The sequence below is a fragment of the Ischnura elegans genome, chromosome 5 (assembly GCF_921293095.1).
Source record: "Ischnura elegans chromosome 5, ioIscEleg1.1, whole genome shotgun sequence".
Lineage (NCBI taxonomy): Eukaryota > Metazoa > Arthropoda > Insecta > Odonata > Coenagrionidae > Ischnura > Ischnura elegans.
In genome coordinates, this window is record NC_060250.1 from 43,732,183 (window position 1) to 43,747,971 (window position 15,789).

Genomic DNA, 15,789 nt, shown 5'->3' on the forward strand with positions numbered 1-15,789 from the left:
GTATATTTTAGAGATCCTCTAGGATATACGTTGGAGTGAAAAGTACTAGTGAAATTATTTGTTTGTTGGCGGAACATGATGAAAGTTGAAAGGGAGACCGTTTTTCTTTATTTTCAGCCCATTGACCTTCGCTTAGTGGAGTCAGACGATCCACACACTTAGTCACTAGAATCCACTTTAGTTGCCAACTCAAGAAAAAACTCGCTTTGTTCTTTACAGTGACCATTTCATTCACTTATTTTCTCTATCTATTCAGGTGGACGGTTCCGATCCACTGCGCGCAGTGACGCCTTATTTCTAAGGCATTTTATCAATCTATTCTTAAAACTTTTTCGTTAAGCTCTGCTTATCTTTCCTTCTTTTACTTTAGACAGTTATGTTGGCGAAGCCTTCTTCATCCCTCTCCTCTCTATGCATTTACGATTTCTTAGCAAGCCTTCACATAATAAAGAAACGTTCCCATCTGCGACATGCATTGAAACTTTCTGGGATGATTTGCTCTACGGTAAGAGGGAAAATTGCCCTCATCGGGTCATTTACTGGGGAAATAAAGAAAAAGGTAAGCATGCATTGTGTTACCTAATCGAAGAGAAACAGGCATCAAAATGACATTGAGGTCTTTACGTCAATTTTTAATTCTGATTGATTTATTGCCATCTGAAAATATACTCAGGCTGGTCGAAAAAAAAATTGCTCCAATTTTTTTCATTTTCGAGGCAAAAATACAGACCGATTGGTAGCAACGTCACATTTGCAATGTCGAGGTGAGTTTGTAAATTTTGCCGTGCATTAAATTCCCTTCAAGGAAATAGTGGAAAACGAGGCATCGTAATAACCATTCACCCTCGTGCTTAAATTGCTACACAACCACGCGCGTGAAAAAGGTAATAGATGGAAAAAGTTCCTTATTCTTGCTTTCCAAAATTATTTTTACCCGCAATATTTTTCTCCATCCCTCTTTTGTGACCTTTTACAAATATTTATCGACATCCTATTCTCGAGCTTCTCTATTCTGGCAGGAAAACGACCGATTCGCGAAAAAATCACATCTGTAGTATATACTTGAGTTTTTAATGTTTGCCAAGTATAAATTCGCGTCGAGAAACGAGGCATATTGATAAACATTCACACTCGCTCTAAAATTGCTACTCAATCCTTTAAACTCGTATGCTTATGGTAATAGATGGAAATTATCTTTATTTTTGCCTTCTAAAATGATTTTCATCCAAAATTTTCGCCTCAATTTGTGATTTCCCACCAATTCCCCCAGGGGCGTGGAAATTTTTTTTTACGTATATTTACTAAAATTACTTACTTGAAAATTTTCTAATTTACTTAAATTTTTTACCTCTATTTACTGCAAACATTTATTAAATTTTTACATATATTTTTCGACACAGGAGATGGAAAGGTATCTTTATTTTTGCTTTTAAAAATTATTTTCAGCCAAGGTTGCTTGTTATGTTCAGCCAAGCCCTCAAATTGTGATTTCCCACCAAATCCCCCTACGGGTGTGGAAAAATATTTTTACGAATATTTACTACAGTTACTTACTTGAAATTTTTAAAACCTACTTTTTTGCAACTATTTACTGCAAACATTTATAAATTTTTTTACAAATATTTTTCGACACCGTATTACCTAGCTTCTATCGCGGTAGATTTCGTTCTCAGAGGTGATCATTGAGTCATGCCCGTGGTGTTGTGGGATGAGTATTGCCTCCCTTCTTCTCTCATCTGCCCGCCAAAACCTACTTCCTTTCCCACCTCGCATTTCTCGAATCATTCGCGTCGATTTGGCTGGTTGCCCACCACCCCACCACGTGGTGTCCGGACACACGGCGGGGGAAGATGAGCCAAGTTCGCGGTCGCCGCGACAGAAGCGAAGTGTCGTGCTGTGGCGCCTGGAATATTTCGCGTCCTCTCGTAGTACTCGAATTTCCGCCGTTGCTAGAATTACTTGGCTGGGATTATCAGTTCGTCGGAAAGCGGAAATAGTGTAACATTCGATCTCTTTAGTAATTTCGAAGTTCAGCCTTTTCTGGCGGGCTGCTGTATCTTTTTGTTTCTGGCAGGCCGCTATGTTGAATTGCTGTACCTGTCAAATAATTATTCTGCGAGTCCTTTGAGGTATTTACTTTTTTCATCCAGTTCACATGGTGGCTTAGAACTCTTGAAATATGGACATGGTGGACCTCTAGTTTTATTTTCCTTTCTCATTTTCCCTTATGCTGATTTTATTTGTAATGACTGTTTGTATTTATTTTTAATTTTTTATTCCGTTTTTTGTGTTGTTTTCGGGAACGGCGCCGAAGAAGATAAGGATCCTGTCCTCGTAAGAATGCGACCTACTGGTATCCTAGCGTATAACTTGATCACTCTTTAGGAGGAAAATGAACTTTGTGAATGGGAAGAATTCGGTTTTCCTCTGTTCTCCATGTTCATATTAGTTTTTAACTGAAGCGCATTAACGAAGAAATATCTGGCGGTAACTTAATTTTATATCATAGCTATTTAATCGTACTGTTAATTGTTTTTCAACCACTGAAGACTTTATCCTGTGCTTCGTGAAGAACGAGAAAAAGAAGTTCGCTTCCCTCATTGCCCCTATGTTCATCACGTATGGGTTTCTACTGTCATCAAAACAGAGATTCGATGCGAAGGAGATTTTTGGTGTCCCTCATCCCCTAAATTTCTCACCTCTGACTACTAGAAAGATAATTTTTACACCCTTAACAGTGACGAAATTATAGAATCAGTGCGTTTTCTCCCAGAAATTGGACCAAGGAAGACTTCAACCTGTGCTTCGAGAATAACTGGAGATAAAGCATTGCTAACATCCTTGTGCTTGTGTTTCTCACTCATGAATTTCCCCATTAGAGCATTGAGGCGAAGGAAATTTGTCGTGTTCTTCATCCGCTATTTCTCCCACTGCTTGCTGCGGGCGTGATGTTATAATAATATCCTTTACAGAGACGAAACCCTAGTGTCGCCACGTTTTTTCCGAAATTTCGTCGTCGGTGAGGAGCGAGGATGAAGGCTTGGTGGCGCAAGAGAGAAGTGAACACGAGGGTAGGCAGTCGCAGGGCCATCCACTGTCCCCGGGTCCTCGTGACCCTGGCCTCTACGGACGACGGAGATTCCTTCGCACCACGTGGCAGCGTAAGTGATTTTACTGCCGTCACGATCGAAAATCCGGACTCCTCCGAGGAAGACGATGAGGGAGAAGACGAGGCTGAAGATGAAGCGGACTGCGCGGGTGGTCCCGAGAAGACCCCGCCGTGTAACCACGACGACGCCAACGGCTCCGTCGTGACTCACGGGGATACCGACTTTGTTGGCAACGCGCGGGATGCAGCGGGCAGTGTTCGCGTCGGTGGAGGCGGTTGTCGGCCCCTGGAACACCTCCAAGGTTCGGAAGACAGTGGAGGACGTCACCAGAATGGCAGTCCTGGCTCCATCGAAACAAATTCCAAAAAAACTGACAGAAAGTTCCGTCTGGATTCGTTTGGCAAGTCACTATCCCGATGCGCTTTCTATATCGGTGACAATAGTCCGGATTTGGAGAACCTCGTCGGCGTGGGAGACCTTCAGTCGGAGAACTGCACTGCTGATTCGCCTCCCTCGGAGATTCGGCCCAATCCTCCTTTCCCCGAGGATTCGAACCCTGCGGCTGGGACGGAAAAATCGGTCGGAGAAGTTTCTATCCAATTGGAACAATCTGGTGACGAAAGAAGCCGGAGTTCTGTGGAATGGTCGAAGAGTATCTCCCGCCACGGAGGCTCCGTCTCCCTGGAAGAGGCAAGAGCAGCCTTCCGCAGTAGCTTCTCTAAATTAACGTCCCCAAGTGTATATGAAGATGGTTTAGAACCTCTTGAAGAGGTATCTATTAGTAAAACTGCTGGTACTGCCAAGCAATGTGTTCCAACTTCACATTTTGAAAATGGGGAATTGAATACCCTCTCAGATTGTCCAGTATTCCCTTCTGAGCCAAGTGAAAGTAAAGTTGTACCTTCCGAACCTCCTGTCAGTAGTCAGACCAGAGTTATCGGGGAAAAAGAAGTATCAAAGCAAGTAGAAGAAATCCAGACAAGCATGCCTGTCGGGAAGAGTACACTAAAGCCCAAATCACGCAGAAAATCCATGGAGTCTGGTTCACACCAGAGTGGTCATAGCGGTAAAGCAGAACATGGTGACTCTCCTTCCTTTCATCATAAATCCACTCGACGCTCCCTTAAATTGGACATTCCTTCAGTCCAAAACAAACAAAGGGCATCATTATTAAAAGCATCACCTCCCTCTCTTGACCTCCTAAGTATACCTGAGCCGCAGACTGCTCCGCCTTCTTCAGCAAGGCATTCATTTCTTCAGAGCCTTCTGTCACCGCCAGCATCCACTCCACAGGAGCAGGGTGGTTCGAACCATGAAGGCCGGAAGTTCAGCTTCCCTCTCCATAGGAGGCATTCGCACACGGTTAAGATACACATCTGGATTTTTGAGTAGAACTAACACACTCTAACCAATGCACTTCAGGTCTTCTAATGGAGGTGTGTGGCATCTTCCTTGACAATTTACTTGACTTGAGTTTTATAGTCCGTAGGCACTGTGACCAACTCTTACCAGGCTGTGAATCAGATGCTCATTGCCCAATTCGCTTCTGCCATTTTCTCAGGCCACAGCATGTTTTGACTCATGCTAGTACGAGGTGTTGCGTGGAAGGAAAGTGAATGGGAGAAGTGAAGTGTGCTTGGTTGTATCACTATCTGGTGACAGGGGTCATCCGTTTGCTTAACTGCTCTTTACTTTAAACAGCTGCTGAGAATTTAGATGAATTGGCTTCAGAGTGTGTGTGTATGTGTTGTGGCTGCAAATCTCATGATATTGATAAATAGAAACAGTGTTATAGCTTGCATGTTTTGAAATTTAGTGAATTATTTGCAGTGCTTTCTTCAGCATAAATTCAGACATTTTAGTAGCTTTAGTATGTTTTTAATATATTCAACCCTAGTTTAAAATGCTTAATTTGGCATGATGATTTTTTTGGTAGTGGAGCGGATCGTTTTTTATGGCAATGTAACTTTTTTTCTCTAGTTTTTTACCAAAATTCCAATTTTTACTCAAATCTCAAAATCCCTATTTTCATTAGTTGTAGTTTACGTATAGATGTATTTTTATATTCCTATCTGCATTGGATGGAATTTTATTGTTTTGTTTTTAACCAAACTTCCGTTAAAATTTTTGGTCAAATGATATCATCAACTGTATTTGCTATTATTCAATTTATTTGTTTTTCTTGGGGATAATATTTTCTCCAAGTTGATATGGACTACAAGGGTGTATTAGTTTTCCCATTATCAGTGACTTTGGAGTTTATAACTTAGTGTTATGGGAAAGTCCAAATCATATCAACTAAAATATTATTGATACATATTACCATGCAATGTTTTCTCATTATGTGTGCAAATTTTTCACTTTCAAGAAGAAATTTATCCTTCTGTAGAGAATAGATTGAAGTAGCTTATATCTGTTCTTCTTGATAAGTATCTTTTGGTTTCGTTGTACTTTTCTAACAGCAAGGACAAATAATTGAATTTTGGGCTTTTTTCTGTTTAAAGTATCCAGTAAGCATACCAGAATGCTGTTTTGTTTAAATGCATTTTTACGCCAAGAATTTCCATTTTATATCTATAATTAAAGGAAAAAAATCTATGCCTTATTGTGTAGTTTGGTGGTTAAAGGTGCTCTCATGGGGACTATCATTGGTCAATCCCCAAAGGAGGTGAGTTGGGGGCTCTCCTATTGTTATGATAATAAGGGATTGACATGGTAAAATAGATGGGCTCTCCACCACCCCTCTTGACAGTAGTCCCTGCGAAAATACCTTTATCCTATCTGAGTGGCAAAAAGTGCATCAGATATTACTGATCTTTGACTTAAGTAGCCGTAGAATAGTAATTCAGTATGAATTTCTTCCTCTAGTGTCTTTTTTGTAGGAAATGGTGCTAATTATTTTACTTCGTGTCTTTGCCGAAATGATTGAATGTGTTTTCAGCTGTGTGTGCTGTGAGTTATAATATGCATCGAGTTAGATAATATTGAATATACTTAGTAAAGTAAAAATTTTAAATTATTTTGCAGTTCAATATGTTACTCCTAATCAGTGGGTATTTGCCAATCTGGGAGAATCAAATTACTATATTCAGTTTGAAATGCCAAAATAATTATTTAATTTTGATGGTTTTCCATTACTTGGTGTCTCTGATTACAATCAATCTGAATGTTTGAAATGTATTTGTAAGCTTTGGTAGCTTTGAAAATTTTAAAAGCCACTTTAAACTACTCTGAATTTGAAGAAATGAGCTTAATTGTTAAGGCTATATAGAAATGGGTTACTAAGGAGTTCCATAGGGTGCTTTCTCTTTGGGTGAAATATAAAATAGATATGTGGCTATGCAAAGAATCCTCTACATTGCATTGGTTGCATTCCAGAATGCACTATTCTTCTTCTCCTGCCCCTGCACAGGAGGAGAGCTTTGGAGCTGGGATTGGAACAAGAGCGAGGAAATTCAGCTTTTCCCTCATGTGGAGGGGGTCGCAAACAGTTAATGTCAAAAATGCCAAATTCTCTGCATCTGTTTTGTTCGTGTGTCAATTACCATTGTTAATGTTGCATTTTGGTGTGTTCTAAGGATGTTTTCATGCTCTTTTGTGAGCTACTTAACATTGTTTGCATGATGGAGTGTTTCCATCTGAATAGAGCCTTGAAACATGTTTTCTGGTGCATGAAGCCACAAAATTCGGGCTGGTATTATTTGATTCTTCTACATTTTCACTTGTCTTTTCTGAAGCTGTCGTATTTTTGTTCTCATTCAAGAAATTCTAATTCCTTCCTTCTTTCAAGGCCTTCATATTGTGATCGTGGAAAGCTCTGTAGGATATATAAATCTCCTCTCTCACTATATTGATAGACTTTCATGATATTTACCAATTTTCTGCTAGAAGACTTTACAATATGGACCTTATTGTCTAAAAAGTTTCATTGGCTATTTGTCCAAAGACCATGCGATCAAGTTACCAGTTCCAACTAACATTCAAGAACTTTTCCTCTGAAAAAATTGGTGAATGCTTGGGAGAACATGCTCCTAAGTGCACATTTCCATGCTGAGGAATATGGAAAATCTATGGAGAAACCATTGTAGTTTTTTTTTTTGCAGAAATTTTAACCATGTCAAAATTTATATTTTTTGAGTAAGCTTGGTATTTTAAGGTTGGAAAGTTTACCATTCCAGTGGGTGAATGAGAACCTTGTTCTCTGAACTATTTCTTGTATCACTGGCATTGAAGTTGCATTTGTGTTTTTTTATTTTTGTAAATCTTTTGAGTTGCAGCTTTTTTTATTCATTATTAACCCTTACACTGACAATCAAGTTTTAAAAATTGAATAGAATTACATGCTACCATTGATAGAACATCACACTTCCTTTTATATGCAGATGGACTTTTGATTTTTATAATTATTTTTACTTTCCTAATACTTAGTTCTTATATATTTTCTTGTGCATTACACGTTAAATGGTCCAGTGGTATTTAGGCATCAATAATTGAAAAGATGGGCAGAGTAAGGGTTAACAGTTTAAAGAGTTCATTCTGTTGTTTGCATTGATTCTAATTACTTACTAATATGTAGCTTCGTTATTTTAATTTGGCACAGTCTTGCGGAGAGCATGCTCTGATTATATGTTGTTAAGCTCAATTTTTTCTTTATTTACTGATATTTTTTGTAACTGTGTTTGATGAATTTTAGAGTTTTATTTCTTTTTTTCCATGTATTGTTTGTTTTCTTAACTACTCATCAATGCTTGCACTTGCATGAATTAGTATGAGTATCATGGTTATACTTCAGTCTTTAATTATTTTTCCAGACCCTTCACAACAGTGAATCCATGGCCTCCATCACCTTCCGGTCCATTGTTGGATTCATACAGGAAGACAATTTGCAAGGGCTGCAGAATTTTTTGGATAACAAGAGAGTACTTGTCGATGATCGAGATGAGGTGAGTTGTGTTGTTCTTTTTTTTCTTATTTTTTCCAATTAGTATGTCTTAATCAGCTCTGTCATTCATATTAATGTTGACTCCTTTGCTTTTAATTGTATTTGTTTGTTACATTTTCAATGTATTTTTTGTTTCGCCATACAATTTTTACATGCTAATTACGTGACTGCACACAAAAGAAGGAAGTATTGTTGTTAAGCACCTGGATATATGTGCGTGTTTGTATGAATTAATCTTCTATCATATCCATAAACAAATTCACTCCTTTAAAGGCGCAAATAATCGTTTGAATTCTTAAGGTAGTTGGGCTGTCATTGGCAGTATTTCAGTTTATCATCACTTGTAGTTCATATAGGGAAGTGGCATGTTACAGCTTAATTTCTGCTCCGCTATTACTGAGCAAACTGACATTTGAATTGTGTCTCTAGGAATGGTATTTAAGCCATTTGTTAGTAAAAATATCTCTTCAAATCATAAATCACATAAGTGAGGCTTTTTTTAGTATTTACTTCATCGATTTTTAAAGATTTTCTGTAATTTGGCTTTGTATGATTTGTGAAGTTTGTATGTTAATTTACAGAAATATGACCCCTAATCCATAATGATAGTAGCACATAGCAACTCAATCACAGCAAGGCTGTAGCAATTTTTTATACTTTAAGGTCTACATGTATAACTAATTTTACCTCTCCTATCCTATGGCTTGCCTCTACTAAGCTTTTTATTTTAATTTTTATTAAATCTGATGACATTTTTTAGGTGTTTTATTCATTTTTGTCTGTTTCTTTTGCAGAATAACACCACACCACTTATGGTGGCTGTCACCAAAGGAAAGCTGACATTTGTGAGAGAGCTCCTAAATCATGGAGCTGATGTTAATGCTGAAGATGGGGTGAGTGAAAAAAGAAGTTATTTGATCGCACATCTTGTTTCTGCTCCACTGCCTCTCTTATGCTGGAACAACTTCTCCTTAAGTTATTAATTCAATTCTATAATCACCCCAAAGTCTAATTGTAAGTCATATCCATAATTAATTAAGGTTAGCTACTACAAGGGTTATAAAAGTAAGGTTCCCAACGAGCTAAAATGTTGAGGGAAGGTGCTAGGCTAAGTACCACAATAGTGCCATGTGCAGTGGTTCCCTTACTCTTGAGCCCACCCATCCGCGATTCACTACTTCACTTCGTGTTGGCTTCGCAACCGTCAACAATGGAAGTGTTGATCCGTGTTCCTGCCATGTGTGGGGTTCGAGCAGTAATCCGATTTCTTCATGCAAGGAAGTTACCGCCCATGGAGATTCATCGGCAACTGACTGAGGTTTATGGTGAAGAGTGCATTTCTGTTCAGCATGTCCACAAATGGTGCACCTCTTTTGCTGAGGGTCACACGGAAGTTCACAATTAAGAATGGAGTGGAAGACCGATGGTTTCGGATGCGATTGTCCTGAAGATCATCAGTGAGCTACTCAAATATTGGAGGGTTGCTGTCCATGAACTTGTTGAATGCATCCCTGAAGCTTCCCACTACATAATTGAAAGAACTTTTACGGAGAAGTTGGGTTATTGCAAGGTGTGTTTTCGCTGGGTCCCCCGGATGCTGACTGACGGACACAAGGAGCAACGCCTTGACTGTGCTTGCAAATTTCTTTAACAATGTGAGGGGAGAGGCAACAAGGAGAAGTTTTTGAACTCTATCGTCACGGGAGATGAAACGTGGGTGTTTCATTACTCCCCCAGAACAAAACAGCAATGTAGTCAATGGCATCTCTTGGGATCACCACCACTGAAGAAATTCAAACTAAAGGTTATGGCAACTGTGTTTTGGGATCGGAAGGGGGTACTCCTCATAGATTTCATGCAACCTGGGACAACAATAAACTCAGGAAGATACTGTGAAATATTGACTAAACTCTGGCGAGAAATCCGGAATCGCCATAGAGGACGACTGATGGAGGGGGTAGTGCTTCTTCACAACAATGCTTCTTGAGTTTGACGACCACATGCCGCTTGTCAAACTCAGGAGCTATTTAAGAAATTTGGGTACTCTTTTATGCCCCATCCCCCCCATACAGCCCAGGCTTTGCCCCAAGCAATCATCGCCTCTTCCCCAAGTTGAAGGAATGCTTAAGTAGCAAATGCTTCAAGAGGGACGATGAAGTCCGAGCAGAGGTCACACGCTTCCTCAACAGGTTGGCGGGAGACTTCTTCAACTTAGGGGTACAAAAGCTGGAGCACCATCTTCAAAAATGTCTCTAAAAAAATGGAGACTATGTTGAAAAATAGGTAAAGGTGTAAGCTTTTCAAATATGTGTAAATTAATAGCAATTAACAATGTTTTCTATTTATAAAAAATGTGGGAACCATACTTTTGGTATAACCCTCGTAATGGGCTTCAAGTTGTTTATTCTAAACAAGAGAATAACTGTAAGCCCAGGCCTGGTCTGGTAAACTCCCTATTCCCCTTCATGCAGATGATTGCTATGGTCTTCAAAAATATTGGTTCGTTTCCTTCTCTTTTTTGTTATAGATTTTGTGTTTCAAAATTATGTGATTGAAACATAGTTTCTGAATATCTCTTCGTCATTGTTTTTTCATGTACCCATATTTAAAGTGAGTGTCTCAAAAGGTTTGGGAAAATGAATTCAATGCATTTGAATATGATTTTTCTCTTTTTTAAGGATAACTGGTCAGCCCTCATATGTGCTGCAAAGGAAGGCCACACTGACATTGTTGCTATGCTGCTGGATCAAGGTGCTACTTTGGAACATAGAGACATGGTAAGCTTGGCTTGTTTCATTTGGTCTTTAACAGAAGTTTTTTTAGTTCTTTTTCATTGTTGTGGAGATGGTTTTTTATGCCTCAAATGAAGCACATTTAAAAGGTTATGAATTCAGTTCACTGAGCCCTTCCATCAAAAACGGTTGATTCATTGAAAAAAGATAGATATTCATTAATTATCCTGTATAGTAAAAAAAAACAAGAGAATTTAAACCTTATGGGCATTGTATGTGGCCAGTGGGGCACATGAGGGTTGTTTCTTAGTTGGGTATCAAAACTGGCTTCAATATGTTCTTTTATTCATTGTTGATGAATTTTTTACTCTTGATATGTTACAACAGACTTTCTAGTTGAGACCATTTCTAGTTGACCATTTTTGCTTCTTGTAAATGTATATGGACTTTTAACATAAATTGTATGCCTATACTTTAACTGTATTGATGAGATTGATTCCTTAATATTAGCTGAAAGATCAATGAATATTATTGTTACTGTTCCTTATCTAAAGTCATCTGCATCATATTTGTGTCATTACAGCTATCTACATGTATCTGTTATCTATTTATGTTTCACCCAATGTAGTTCTATGGATATTTCTCATAGCCCTCATCCATGTCAGAAATGTTCATTCTTCATTTCCCCCTTCATTAACTACTCAGCATTATTCCCTTTATCTCTTTCCGAAAACCCTTTGAACCCCCTTTCCCTCGCTCTGTTTATTTCTTTCAAAGTATTCCCCCCTTGTTGATCATATCAGATAGATTTTCTTTTTGTCTATCTTAGTCAAATATTAGCTTAATTTTACTTTTTCATCAGACAATTAAGCCCAGCCAGACTCTCCTGAATCCTCGCCGCTTTTAATTCATAAAATAAGTATTTAGCTACTAAATGATGCATTCGATTAATTCAGTGTATTATGTTGATGCTTTAGGGTGGTTGGACTGCTCTCATGTGGGCCTGCTACAAAGGGAGGACGGAAACTGCCCATCTATTGCTGGAAAAAGGTGCTGATGTTGCAGCCCATGGCAATTACCATATTCCATCCCTTTTGTGGGCTGCTGGCCGTGGCCACACGCAAATTGTCTGTGATCTCTTATCACATGGTGCCAAGCCAAATATTGCAGACAAGGTAATTGTGTCACTGTTCTCATTAATTAGTTATTTTTCTGATTGTATAAATTTTCACATTTATAGTTGTGAATGCTCTGGTGTGAGAGAGTGGTACATTTTAGCCATCCTAAGCTGTTTGAAGTATCATCAGGTACTAGATATATATGCTTGTACCTTATTTTATGATGGAAAGAATTTTTTTTTTCAACTTTAAATTAATTTTTGGTGTAATTAATGAATTGTTTGATTTTAAATAGTAATGGGCCGTAGGTTTTTTGCTGTTTCATTACAGGTAAGTTTGCTTTCTATCAATGAATAGGTGATGGTACCTGGATTTGGCATAAAGGAAGACAAGGAATTCTTTTCTAGCTAAAGTATATTAGTACTAAACACATGGAGAGTTACAGAATAGTTACAGAATATAGGTGCAAATTCCTGTAGAAGATTTCACTTGCATTGACCCGGATTGGAACTCTGATAGATACTCTGTATTTGCAACAGGTGCTCCACCACTGATGCCACCAATACATCTTTTTCTCTCCTGCAGAATTTGTGTTGGCTTGTGAGGACAAGGTGGTTTGTGCCACCAGAAATTGAATGCTTCTTTGTGCACATCATGTTGTCTTGTGGAAGTGTATGGTTTGGTTGCACGAGCCACCTTGTCCTCTAAAGCCAACAAAAATCTGTGGATAAAAAAGATGCTATAGTATCTTATGTGATGCAGAACCTGACATGAATTTAGGGGATCTGGGTTTGAATCCAGTTCAATGTAAATGATTTTTGCTAGTTTAATTTCCCAACCTTGTGTGCTCTTGGTGACTGCTGCATGCTAATCCATGATGTTTTTTCTAGAATTGCATTGTCGAATTCTGAATTTTTTTCCTATATACTCATGCATTTTCAGTCCAATCTACCCGTTGCCTTTATTTTGATCTTAATGTGCTTTCAATTACAGTATGGTACATCTGCTCTTGTCTGGGCTTGCCGTAAAGGTCACCTGGAAATTGTGGAGGCCCTTCTAAAAGCTGGTGCAAATGTGGATGCTGCTGGCATGGTAAGTTATCTTCTCTTTTTCATGAGAAATCTAGCTATGATACTGATTATTACTCTGTCACTATTCACCTTGATGATGACTCAAGTAAACATTTCTCTTTTGAAAATCACAAGTTACTCTAAGCATGAAATTAAAGGTCTCAAAACTTACCTGAGTCTATAGCAATTGACTTAGTGCAGATAACATGTAGAATTCTTACAAATGTTGTACATTTTAATAAATTTTATGCATAAAGTGAAAAATTAAAGATGAATTTTGATGGAGCACTGTGATGAACGAGTGATGAATTCTATCTTCATAATATCACTGCACAGCATTATCACAAGGAAGCTTTGGATGACACTGCGATCATCAATTAAACATATTGAATTTATACTAAATAGATAATTTTATTCGATTGTGCCATACATTATAAGTCAACTGTCAACTAAATTTATTTTAATCTGTGGAACCTTTCAGAGTTATCTCTTAAAATTATCAGTGGAGAGTCTCTTAACCTAGCTACAGCTCAAAATTTCACCTTAATGTATAAATAATAGAATTAAATTGACATAAAAGTATGTAATTTGAATAAGTTATCTTATAAAATCAACTGATTTGGGCGTTACTTGGTGGAACGATGAAATATTCATGGTGAAACAAAACTCAGTACTATTCCACAAACTTTTATTTTAATAGTCTGACTGACTGTTAAAATAAAAACTGTTGACTGTTTAAATAAAAGTTATCTTTTGTTTAAAGAAAACATCACACTGTTTCTTGTGTTCACCTTACCCCAATGACTACCCATTTGAATTGATATTTTTAATGTGTGCTCTTACAAAGTGAATGCTTTCATTGAAATCATAATGATGTAGTCAAATTTCTCTTGACAATGCAGTCAAGAAGTAAGTAATGACATTATGTATGTGCTGAAATTCGCCCGATCAATTAATGGTTATCTTATTTCTATTTTACTGATGGTTGTATAGGTATTTTACTGTTACATTCTTTGCAGTACTCATGGACTCCATTGCTGGTGGCAACAATTGGTGGCTTTTCAGATGTTGTTCATAGATTACTTGAACACAGGCCAAATACAAACGCTGTAGATACTGATGGATGTACAGCATTGACACATGCATGCAAAGATGGCCACATGCCCATAGTCATAGCTTTACTGAATGCTGGTGCCTATATTAACATACAGGTGAGAGCTGAAATCATGTTGGAGCTAATTAGTGAATAATGCATATATCTGATTAATGCTGTCAACATTTATTAATCTGTATTTGGTTTGTTGTTTTAACAGGACAGGGCTGGTGATACGAATCTAATCCATGCAGTTAAGGGAGGTCATAGAGGTGTGGTAGAATCCCTACTTAAGAAGTATGCTGATGTAGATATTCCTGGGAAGGTGAGTGAGTTTGCGTTTTTTTGTTTATGAGTACCATGGTACAAGCCTGTTTGGAATCCTTTAATTATAAAGTATTTTTCATCTAGACAATGTCTGGGAGGCTAAAAATGTCTCATGAAAATTTTAAGAGTTTAGTGCCCCTGCATACATTTACATAAAAATATTTTTGTTTACTCATCCTAGTGAATCTTTACCTTTCAGGACCATAAAACGGCAGCATATTGGGCAGTAGAGAAAAACAATGCCCCTATGCTACGCATCCTTCTTACTGCCAACCCAGACCTTGAGATAGCCACCAAGGTAATAATAATAATAAGTTTATTAGTCCAGCGATCAAGTACATGATATAGGACAGGTCAGATGTATGTGATGTCATGGATGGATTAAGGAAAGGGCACCTGCCCTCCCCTCAGATTCTAAAGAAATAGACAAGATTTTTTATACAGTTATCATTTCGTTCATTTTGTTTTATGTAATACAGAGCCTCAATCAATTAATTTCATATTAATGCCTTTCATATTAAAATAAAGATAATATTTTCTACAGTAATTGTCGTATGTTTTTTTTTAATCTCAAGAAGAATATGAGAAGACCGTTTGCCTGTCAGACCCTTGTCTCTCCCTGATTAGAACTATAATTTACATATATTAATGATTGTTTTTTTTTCAAGGATGGAGACACTGCATTGCTGAGAGCTGTTCGTGTTAGAAGCATTGAGTTAGTGCAGTTGCTTTTGGACAAGAAGGCAAAAGTTACTGCTGCTGACAAAAAGGGTGATACTGCTCTACACATTGCCATGCGAGCAAGATCTAAGGTGTGTGTCTATCATAAATTGTCCTAATTTGTGTGATATATTTAGAAAAATTTTAACTCGGCTTGTGTTAATGTTCATGGTTAAATAGCCATGCAGTGACATACCGCGGAAGCTTATTGATTCAGTATGAATTTTTGCTAGATGTTGGGAGTGGGCAACTTGCAATTGTCAATTATTATAAATTATTTTTTATCATAACAAAGTTTTTATCTATCATTGACTCTCGGTGGAGTGAAATTTTTGAGGTATTGTGGGTTGCTTGTTGTTAAGGATAATTCACAGTCGTGCGAAAGCGTCTCCTCCAAATTATCTGCTCACATTCCTTCCAAAAATTTTCATTCAAAGCACTCTTGCCATATACTATTATTTCTTTTGCAGGTATATAGTGTGTATTATGCTATTTTTTCATAGAACTTCAAATTGTTCATTCTACATGGTGCTATAACATCTTAATCAAATTATAAAATATTTTATTTGTATGTAATTTAGCAATTAAAATTATTATGTTGCTACTATATTGTCTCTTCTGTTGTTGTTAAAAGTATTGATTCAGAGAGATGATGTAGAAGAGACTACTTCATGAAA

At 37.6% G+C, this 15,789-nt stretch overlaps 1 protein-coding gene across 6 annotated transcripts in view; it reads left to right on the plus strand.

Moving 5' to 3' along the window:
* Positions 1-15,789, plus strand: part of LOC124158773 (kinase D-interacting substrate of 220 kDa B) — a 123,470-nt gene that overhangs the window by 72,065 nt on the left and 35,616 nt on the right. For 5 of the 6 annotated variants that reach the window (XM_046534083.1, XM_046534081.1, XM_046534079.1 and 2 more), the window contains 9 exons: positions 7,922-8,053; positions 8,847-8,945; positions 10,731-10,829; positions 11,762-11,959; positions 12,896-12,994; positions 13,992-14,183; positions 14,286-14,390; positions 14,592-14,690; positions 15,061-15,204. In XM_046534083.1, the coding sequence (XP_046390039.1) occupies positions 7,943-8,053; positions 8,847-8,945; positions 10,731-10,829; positions 11,762-11,959; positions 12,896-12,994; positions 13,992-14,183; positions 14,286-14,390; positions 14,592-14,690; positions 15,061-15,204 (1,146 nt within the window). In that variant the 5' untranslated portion in view covers positions 7,922-7,942. Of the gene's footprint in view, positions 1-1,948; positions 4,473-6,522; positions 6,601-7,921; positions 8,054-8,846; positions 8,946-10,730; positions 10,830-11,761; positions 11,960-12,895; positions 12,995-13,991; positions 14,184-14,285; positions 14,391-14,591; positions 14,691-15,060; positions 15,205-15,789 lie in introns of those variants that run through there. The other variant, XM_046534078.1, reaches the window with a different exon arrangement.